General features: G+C 38.2%; 2 protein-coding genes across 2 annotated transcripts; both read left to right on the forward strand.

Moving 5' to 3' along the window:
* Positions 1-329: 329 nt before the first annotated feature.
* LOC105118356 (BTB/POZ domain-containing protein At3g44820-like) lies at positions 330-5,451 on the forward strand. Its single transcript, XM_011016280.1, has 4 exons — positions 330-789; positions 1,170-1,239; positions 3,151-4,350; positions 4,434-5,451. The coding sequence occupies exons 1-4, from the start codon at positions 740-742 to the stop codon at positions 4,995-4,997; spliced, it is 1,884 nt and encodes a 627-aa protein (XP_011014582.1). The 5' UTR covers positions 330-739; the 3' UTR covers positions 4,998-5,451.
* A 1,988-nt stretch (positions 5,452-7,439) lies between these two features.
* On the forward strand, positions 7,440-9,756 carry LOC105118357 (BTB/POZ domain-containing protein At3g44820-like; the record flags this gene model as incomplete). Its single annotated transcript, XM_011016281.1, has 2 exons — positions 7,440-8,654; positions 8,738-9,756. Coding segments are annotated over 2 exons (1,779 nt in total), but the record flags the coding sequence as incomplete, so codon positions are not given.
* Between the last annotated feature and the right edge of the window lie 281 nt (positions 9,757-10,037).

A 10,037-nucleotide genomic window follows, 5' to 3' on the forward strand; every position in this document is an offset into this window, starting at 1 on the left:
AAAAAAATTAAAATAATATTATTTTGATTAAAATTTATCAAGTAAATCTGTTTATTTTTATATTTTTATTTCTATCTCTTTAATTAAATACATTTCTTTCCAAATAATAAAATTAAATTTTAAAATAAATTTATTTTATATTTTGACTTCTTTATGATCAAACACAATCTCAAGAAATTCTACAAGCAAGTTCAATGAAACTCTTAAAAAACAAAGAAAAATATCACTTGGTTTCTTCTGCTATTTGACATGCAGATAGCAACTTGAAAACAAACTCATTTATTACCCTAATAATACCGCATAACTTGAAAATTCCAATTTTTTTTTTTCTTCTGTTACATGGTCCATGCTGCTAGTGGTTTTCTTGGCAACTTGGCATGCAAAATTCTCCACCTTCTAAAACACATCAACACCTACTTTAATCTCTTGAAACTTCAACTTGCATGTGTTTTTCTTAGCTGTAAAGAGGCCCAGTGTTTTTCATGTTGCCAACACGACCACATTTGACTCACCTAAGACCTCTCTTGCCCTCCATTCTCCCCCTGGTGTTTTTGTTTTGCCCCTTTCTTTTTCTTTCCCTTTTTAACACCGTGAAGGTGAAGTAATTAAGCATGTTTCTGTTTTTGTGGTTATTTGCCTTAAATTCCTTTCCTTTTCTACCCAATTGAGATTTTTGCTTGTTTGAAAAGGAAGAACAGAGAAAAAAAAGGAGTGGTTTTGTTTCTCTTCTAGCTTGGTTATGGCCCCTGCAGGGAAAGTTACTGGTTTTCACAAAGAGGGTAGTGACTGGTATGTTTCTTCACTATATTTCTTATAATCTCTCAAACCCAGATTTTAATTAATTTTTTTGAGGGGGGGAGGGGGGTTTGAGATTTTACAGTTTACTTTGTTGGTTGTGTTCAGTCTTAGTTCATTTGTCACCTGTTTTGTTTTAAAGCTGTGATGGTGTGTAGCTGCCAGAATTCTGCATTGAAATTTGAATTATGGGTTCTTTTTCTTTGTTTTAATCATGCCTTCTATTGTAATTCATGGGCTTTCGAAGAAAAAAGAAGTTTTTTTTTTTTTAAATGATCGTGGTGATGATGGTTTGGTTGATTTCCAGAGTTAGAGAGGAGTGTCAAGTGTGTGTGTGGTTGCCCGATAATATGATTTCTTGGTGGGTCTGGCAGGTTCTGCAATGCAGGGTTGCCAAGTGATATCACTGTTGTTGTGGATGGTATAAAGTTCCATCTTCATAAGGTAGGCTCATATTTACCTTCTTGTAGGGTTTAAGAACACCCGTAACTGATTCATCTTCGTTTTGTTGTTTTGTGAACCCGTCTTTTAATGATTTTGAATTCTTGATGTATGTTTTATGTAAAATTGTGGTAGTCTACTCTTTTCCTGCTAGAGTTTTTGACCTAAATATGTTTGATGCTGATCACTTAATTGTACTTACTCTTTTAACTATGAAACTTAATGCTGGTAGATTCCTAGTGCTGAGAGATTTTTTTTTCTTGTAATGAAATGCTGTCGTAACTTCAGTTTTATGTGTCGTGTACAATGTGTGTATCGAATCCTTCACCGAAGTCCCATTTCTTTGCACATCTCCTATATACTTGGAGTTTTGATAGTAAATCCTAAAGTTTTCAACTTTTCACATTTTCCGTTGGTTTAAAAACTCTGAAGTGGCCTCTGGGGCGTTCTGTAATGAGTATGGAGTGCATTGAAGTAGTTGTATCTGTAATTTTTTCTTTAATGGAAGATGGTAGACTTAAAATGTATTCCTACAATTAGTCCAGGGAAGAAAAATGGCAGGACTTCTGGGGAACTATTTTAGAAGTAGTCAATCTCCGGTCCTTTCCTAGATGTCTTTCAAATTAACCAGCTGCAGTTAACAAATTTTTGGTCTCTCTTTCTTTGAATTCAGCAAAATTGCTTCTATTATAGGTTGATCGGTGATCAAGATGTTTAAGGGGTTTTGTTTGATAGAATGGTCTATTCTGTAAGTCGGCAATCATAAGACTAAATATATCACATTCTTTGACGAGTACCAACTAGTGAAGGGTAGGGAATTGGCTGATTTCCTGGCCACGCATTCCAGTTCCTAGCTCTAAGATTAGAGTAGGGCAGGAAGGAGCACGGTGTTGTTCAATAAGATAACGTATTACACTAGCTTTCTCAATAGTTCCAGCCACTTTGGAGGAGAAGTTCTTGCCGCTGCCCCCTTTGCCGTTCTTCGTGCTCTGCCATCATACCTCCTTTGCCATGAATTGTTCCTCAGACTTGTGTTGAGAATCGAGAAACCCAAAAATTTGATCTCAATTTTGCGAAGTAACATTTTTCCTAACTTCCCTCATTTAACTCAGTTTTGATTTGAAGCTAAAATCTATCCTAGAACCACCTGTGTAGAAAACAGAGACTGAGATTCTTTCAATAGAAGAGAATATACCGCAGTGTATCCAGGAGAGTAAATGGCAGATAAGAATATAACATAAAGATGAATACGAGTTGGATGAGTTCCTGGTGTCAAACGTCTCTATCCTCTGCTATTATTAATTTTATTTTTGTCTGGTTATCTTGTTCTTGAAATGGACTTAACACATCTGCAGAATGAGGAGATTGTAATTGCTTGCAAGAGTGAGTTTTTATTGTCATCATGATTAGAGTGCTTGGAATGAATTATTGTGTTTGGTCAGGAGTGCAATGCAGTTTTTTGGTATTACTTGATATTGTAAATAGCTTGATCTTAGGATCATTTGCTTTTAAAGGGGCCTTCCTTTTCCTTGAGACCTTACTCCAATATGCTTTATGTTCATGACACAAAATACCTTTCATAAAAATCCCTAACCATGTATATTGCCACAGGATGGAGAAAATGTGGTAGATAATGCTTTAGCCTGTGAACAGAGTGCCTATTGTGGCACAAAAAAAACTTGGGAGTTTAAGTTTACATCTTTTTAACCATCTGGTTAGATTTCTAAATAAAAAAAAAATCACCATGCCTGGTATGAATTTTAATATCTTATCAAATCATCCAGTACCATCTATGCTTGATGTGATCATATTGCACTGTATTTCCTATTTATGCAAAGATTTTCTTAATTTTGAGCTTATGATATTAGTCAAGTTGGATTTTAGAAATATTGGTAACAATATATTTTTGTCCAGTTTCCACTGGTGTCAAAATGTGGGAAGATAGCACGAATATGTGAAGAATCCTCTGAAAAGGCATTCATCGCAGCATTTGAGGAATTCCCTGGTGGTCCAGACACTTTCTTGATTGCGGTAAAGTTTTGCTATGGATTAAGGGTGGAACTGACACCAAGAAACATAGTAATCTTGTATTGTGCAGCAGACTATCTTCAGATGACAGATGAGTACGGAGAAGATAACTTGCTTTCCAAGTCTGAAAATTTCTTCCACAAGAATGTACTTCACAACTGGAAAGACTGTATATTGGCTCTTCAAAGTTCCAATCCTGTTATTGCAAGGGCTGAAAAGCTCCAGATTATAAGCAAATGTCTGAGTTCTCTATCCATGATGGTATGCACAGATCCTAGTTTGTTTGGATGGCCCATGATGATGTATGGTAGCTTACAGAGCCCTGGTGGAAGCATCCTCTGGAATGGTATAAACACTGGGGCTAGAATCCAAAGCGTAGAATCTGACTGGTGGTTTGAGGATATATCATACCTTAGTGTAGGTTTGTTTGAAAGATTGATATATACAATGGAAACCAGAGGCCTAAGGCCTGAAATTCTTGTGGGTGCAATTATGTATTATGCCAGGAAGCACCTACCGGGCCTCGGCAGGTGGCAGAGTGGACAAAGTTGGAAAACAAGAACATTTGCCAGTTTCAGCTTGACACCTGCTGTTGTTGATCAAAAGGTTTTGATAGAAACCATTGAAAAACTTATCCCAGAAAAAAAGGGGAAATCCTTTTGCCGTTTTTTATTGGGACTTCTTCGAGTTGCTCTGATACTGGGTGTCAGTCAAATGTGCAAGGACTCTTTAGAGAGGAGAGTAGGGATGCAGCTGGAAGTGGCGACCCTAGATAGTCTTCTTATTCCTGCCTATTCAGATTCTGATACTTTGTACAATGTTGACTGTGTGGAAAGGATCATTCATCATTTCATGGCTTCAGAATCCAGGATTACGTTATTTTCTCCATCATCATTGGACCTAGAAACATCTCCATCATCTGAACCTTTAAGAAAGGTTGCAAAACTGATAGATAACTACATTGCAGAGGTTGCTTCAGACATACATTTGAAACCTAGAAAGATACGATCTCTTGCAGAGGCCCTTCCAGAATCTTCAAGACCATTGCATGACGGGCTATACAGAGCACTGGATATATATTTCAAGGTCGGAAATTATTGGATTTTCTTCTGGAATACAACCTTCTTGTATGTTTCAAAAATTTTCTGATCACTTGTGGCATTTTCCAGGCGCACCCTTGGCTATCAGAGAAAGAGAAGGAGGAACTTTGCAACACCATTGACTACCAGAAGCTCTCCATTGATGCCTGTGCCCATGCTTCCCAGAATGCAAGGTTACCACTTAGAGTTGCTCTTCAAGTGTTGTTCTTTGAGCAGATGCAATTGAGAACTGCTCTTGCTGGCTGTCTACATGTCATGGACACTGAAAGTGCCCCTGCAGGTCCCATTCCTCGTGATATGTTGGGCCAGATTGTACAGAGGGATGGGTGGAGAACAGTTGTGCAAGTGAACCAGGTTTTAAAGGTAGATATGGACAATATGAGGTCTAGAGTTGGGGAACTTGAAGAAGAATTTAGTAAAATAAAACAAGAGATGAAGAGAGTGACTAAATCACATAGCTCTCTTAGTTCTCCTCGCTTGGTTGCCAGGAAGATTGGGTGCAAGCTTGTCCCACGATCCTCATATGCAGAACCTGATACTGTTGATATTACCGGACCAACACCTAGAGCATCAGTTGAACAAGCACACCGTCCCCACCATTCGAGACACTGGAAGAGTTTCCCTATGTTTTGATAGTAATTTGATGCATAGAAGGCAGAGCAAAGAGGATCACAGTTTTGTATCACATAATTGGTTTCAAATCGTATGGAAAATAGAATGCAATGTCTTCTCATCCCTATTGAAGTGTTCATCTTTTGAAAGTTGTTTAAACATTTCAAGGAGGAATCTTTTGGAATTCTCAAGCCGCAGGGTTATGGAAAGTCTTACAGTGCATTATGGAAAGTCTTACAGCGCCTTCAAAAAGCCATATGCTCCAATCCAAATCTGGACTTGTAGAGAAATGTTACACCAGATTTAGAATGGAGCTGTCATACATCATGTATTTATCATAGAGAAAAGGAGAAGTTATTTTTCGTTTGTGGTTTTTTTTCCCACCCTTTTATGGCATATACATGTACAGCTCTGTGAATTGTCTTGTGAGATTGTCAAGCACTAGAAATACATCAGAAAATTCATGTTGCATGTTTGAACCTCGATCCTGCCTAGTTTCTATTGTCTTTGTGGTTTGATGTTCATATTTGTATGTTCTCAAGAACACGCATTGAATAGGTTTTGACGATGAGCGGGCTGCATTTTTCTTCCTGCAACCCAAGGCAGTTTCAGAGCCTCTGCCTCCTTGGGGAAGTTGTTTTGTGAACCCTTCTTTTAATGATTTTGAACTCTTGATATATGTTTTATGTAAAATTGTGGTAGTCTACTCTTTTCCTGCTAGAGTTTTTGACCTAAATATGTTTGATGCTGATCACTTAATTGTACTTACTCTTTTAACTATGAAACTTAATGCTGGTAGATTCCTAGTGCTGAGAGATTTTTTTTTCCTGTAATGAAATGCTGTCGTAAATTCAGTTTTATGTGTCGTGTACAATGTGTGTATCGAATCCTTCACCGAAGTCCCATTTCTTTGCACATCTCCTATATACTTGGAGTTTTGATGGTAAATCCTAAGTTTTCAACTTTTCACATTTTCCGTTGGTCTAAAAACTCCTAAGTGGCCTCTGGGGCGTTCTGTAATGAGTATGGAGTGCATTGAAGTAGTTGTATCTGTAATTTGTTCTTTAATGGAAGATAGTAGACTTAAAATGTATTCCTACAATTAGTCCAGGGAAGAAAAATGGCAGGACTTTTGGGGAACTATTTTAGAAGTAGTCAATCTCTTGCCCTTTCCTAGATGCCTTTCAAATTAACCAGCTGCAGTTAGCAAATTTTTGGTCTCTTTCTTTGAATTCAGCAAAATTGCTTCTATTATAGGTTGGTCGGTGATCAGAATGTTTAGGGGGTTTTGTTTGACAGAATGGTCTATTCTGTAAGTCGGCAATCATAGGACTAAATATATCACATTCTTTGATGAGTACCAACTAGTGAAGGGTAGGGAATTGGCTGATTTCCTGGCCACGCATTCCAGTTCCTAGCTCTAAGATTAGAGTAGGGCAAGAAGGAGCACGGTGTTGTTCAATAAGATAACGTGTTACACTAGCTTTCTCAATAGTTCCAGCCACTTTGGAGGAGAAGTTCTTGCCGCTCCCCTCTTTGCCTATCTTCCTGCTCTGCCATCATACCTCCTTTACCATGAATTGTTCCTCAGACTTGTGTTGAGAATCGAGAAACCCAAAAATTTGATCTCAATTTTGCGAAGCAACATTTTTCCTAACTTCCCTCATTTAACTCAATTTTGATTTGAAGCTAAAATCTATCCTAGAACCACCTGTGTAGAAAACAGAGACTGAGATTCTTTCAAGAGAAGAGAATATACCGCAGTGTATCCAGGAGAGTAAATGGCAGATAAGAATATAACATAAAGATGGATACGAGTTGGATGAGATCTTAGTGTTAAACGTCTCTATCCTTTGCTATTATTAATTTATTTTTGTCTGGTTATCTTGTTCTTGAAATGGACTTAACACATCTGCAGAATGAGGAGATTGTAATTGCCTGCAAGAGTGAGTTTTTATTGTCATCATGATTAGAGTGCTTGCAATGAATTATTGTGGTTGGTTAGGAGTGCAATGCAGTTTTTTTGTATTACTTGATATTGTAAATAGCTTGATCTTAGGATCATTTGCTTTTAAAGAGGCCTTCTTTTTCCTTGAGACCTTACTCCAATATGCTTTATGTTCATGAGACAAAATACCTTTCATAAAAATCCCTAACCATTTATATTGCCACAGGATGGAGAAAATGTGGTAGATAATGCTTTAGCCTGTGAACAGAGTGCCTATTGTGGCACAAAAAAAACTTGGGAGTTTTAGTTTACATCTTTTTAACCATCTGGTTTGATTTCTAAAAAAAAATAAAAATCACCATGCCTGGTATGAATTTTAATATCTTATCAAATCATCCAGTGCCATCTATGCTTGATGTGATCATATTGCACTGTATTTCCTATTTGTGAAAAGATTTTCTTAATTTTGAGCTTATGATATTAGTCAAGTTGGATTTTAGAAATATTGGTAACAATATATTTTTGTCCAGTTTCCACTGGTGTCAAAATGTGGGAAGATAGCACGAATATGTGAAGAATCCTCTGAAAAGGCATTCATCGCAGCATTTGAGGAATTCCCTGGTGGTCCAGACACTTTCTTGATTGCAGTAAAGTTTTGCTATGGATTAAGGGTGGAACTGACACCAAGAAACATAGTAATCGTGTATTGTGCAGCAGACTATCTTCAGATGACAGATGAGTACGGAGAAGATAACTTGCTTTCCAAGTCTGAAAATTTCTTCCACAAGAATGTACTTCACAACTGGAAAGACTGTATATTGGCTCTTCAAAGTTCCAATCCTGTTATTGCAAGGGCTGAAAAGCTCCAGATTATAAGCAAATGTCTGAGTTCTCTATCCATGATGGTATGCACAGATCCCAGTTTGTTTGGATGGCCCATGATGATGTATGGTAGCTTACAGAGCCCTGGTGGAAGCATCCTGTGGAATGGTATAAACACTGGGGCTAGAATCCAAAGCGTAGAATCTGACTGGTGGTTTGAGGATATATCATACCTTAGTGTAGGTTTGTTTGAAAGATTGATATATACAATGGAAACCAGAGGCCTAAGGCCTGAAATTCTTGTGGGTGCAATTATGTATTATGCCAGGAAGCACCTACCGGGCCTGGGCAGGTGGCAGAGTGGACAAAGTTGGAAAACAAGAACATTTGCCAGTTTTAGCTTGACACCTGCTGTTGTTGATCAAAAGGTTTTGATAGAAACCATTGAAAAACTTATCCCAGAAAAAAAGGGGAAATCCTTCTGCCGTTTTTTATTGGGACTTCTTCGAGTTGCTCTGATACTGGATGTCAGTCAAATGTGCAAGGACTCTTTAGAGAGGAGAGTAGGGATGCAGCTGGAAGTGGCGACCCTAGATAGTCTTCTTATTCCTGCCTATTCAGATTCTGATACTTTGTACAATGTTGACTGTGTGGAAAGGATCATTCATCATTTCATGGCTTCAGAATCCAGGATTACGTTATTTTCTCCATCATCATTGGACCTAGAAACATCTCCATCATCTGAACCTTTAAGAAAGGTTGCAAAACTGATAGATAACTACATTGCAGAGGTTGCTTCAGACACACATTTGAAACCTAGAAAGATACGATCTCTTGCAGAGGCCCTTCCAGAATCTTCAAGACCATTGCATGACGGGCTATACAGAGCACTGGATATATATTTCAAGGTCTGAAATTATTGGATTTTCTTCTGTAATACAACCTTCTTGTATGTTTCAAAAAATTTCTGATCACTTGTGGCATTTTCCAGGCGCACCCTTGGCTATCAGAGAAAGAGAAGGAGGAACTTTGCAACACCATTGACTACCAGAAGCTCTCCATTGATGCCTGTGCCCATGCTTCCCAGAATGCAAGGTTACCACTTAGAGTTGCTCTTCAAGTGTTGTTCTTTGAGCAGATGCAATTGAGAACTGCTCTTGCTGGCTGTCTACATGTCATGGACACTGAAAGTGCCCCTGCAGGTCCCATTCCTAGTGATATGTTGGGCCAGATTGTACAGAGGGATGGGTGGAGAACAGTTGTGCAAGTGAACCAGGTTTTAAAGGTAGATATGGACAATATGAGGTCTAGAGTTGGGGAACTTGAAGAAGAATTTAGTAAAATAAAACAAGAGATGAAGAGAGTGACTAAATCACATAGCTCTCTTAGTTCTCCTCGCTTGGTTGCCAGGAAGATTGGGTGCAAGCTTGTTCCACGATCCTCATATGCACAACCTGATACTGTTGATATTACCGGACCATCAACTAGAGCATCAGTTGAACAAGCACACCGTCCCCACCATTCGAGACACTGGAAGAGTTTCCCTATGTTTTGATAGTAATTTGATGCATAGAAGGCAGAGCAAAGAGGATCACAGTTTTGTATCACATAATTGGTTTCAAATCGTATGGAAAATAGAATGCAATGTCTTCTCATCCCTATTGAAGTATTCATCTTTTGAAAGTTGTTTAAACATTTCAAGGAGGAATCTTTTGGAATTCTCAAGTCGCAGGGTTATGGAAAGTCTTACAGTGCATTATGGAAAGTCTTACAGCGCCTTCAAAAAGCCATATGCTCCAATCCAAATCTGGACTTGTAGAGAAATGTTACACCAGATTTAGAATGGAGCTGTCATACATCATGTATTTATCATAGAGAAAAGGAGTAGTTATTTTTCGTTTGTGGTTTTTTTTTGCCACCCTTTTATGGCATATACATGTACAGCTCTGTGAATTTTCTTGTGAGATTGTCAAGCACTGGAAATACATCAGAAAATTCATGTTGCATGTTTGAACCTCGATCCTGCCTGGTTTCTATTGTCTTTGTGGTTTGATGTTCTTATTTGTATGTTCTCAAGAACACGCATTGAATAGGTTTTGACGATGAGCGGGCTGCATTTTTCTTCCTGCAACCCAAGGCAGTCTCAGAGCCTCTGCCTCCTTGGGGATTGATTAGGTGAAAACAATGCAAATCGAGCAGCATTCTGGATTTGCTTCCAGGGTCCCTGGTGTTCGAGATGTTACTTTGTACGTCTACATAAAAATAGTTATTTAAATATTTATGCGTATGGC

The sequence above is a fragment of the Populus euphratica genome, unplaced genomic scaffold (assembly GCF_000495115.2).
Source record: "Populus euphratica unplaced genomic scaffold, PopEup_1.0 scaffold1906.1, whole genome shotgun sequence".
Taxonomy (NCBI): domain Eukaryota; kingdom Viridiplantae; phylum Streptophyta; class Magnoliopsida; order Malpighiales; family Salicaceae; genus Populus; species Populus euphratica.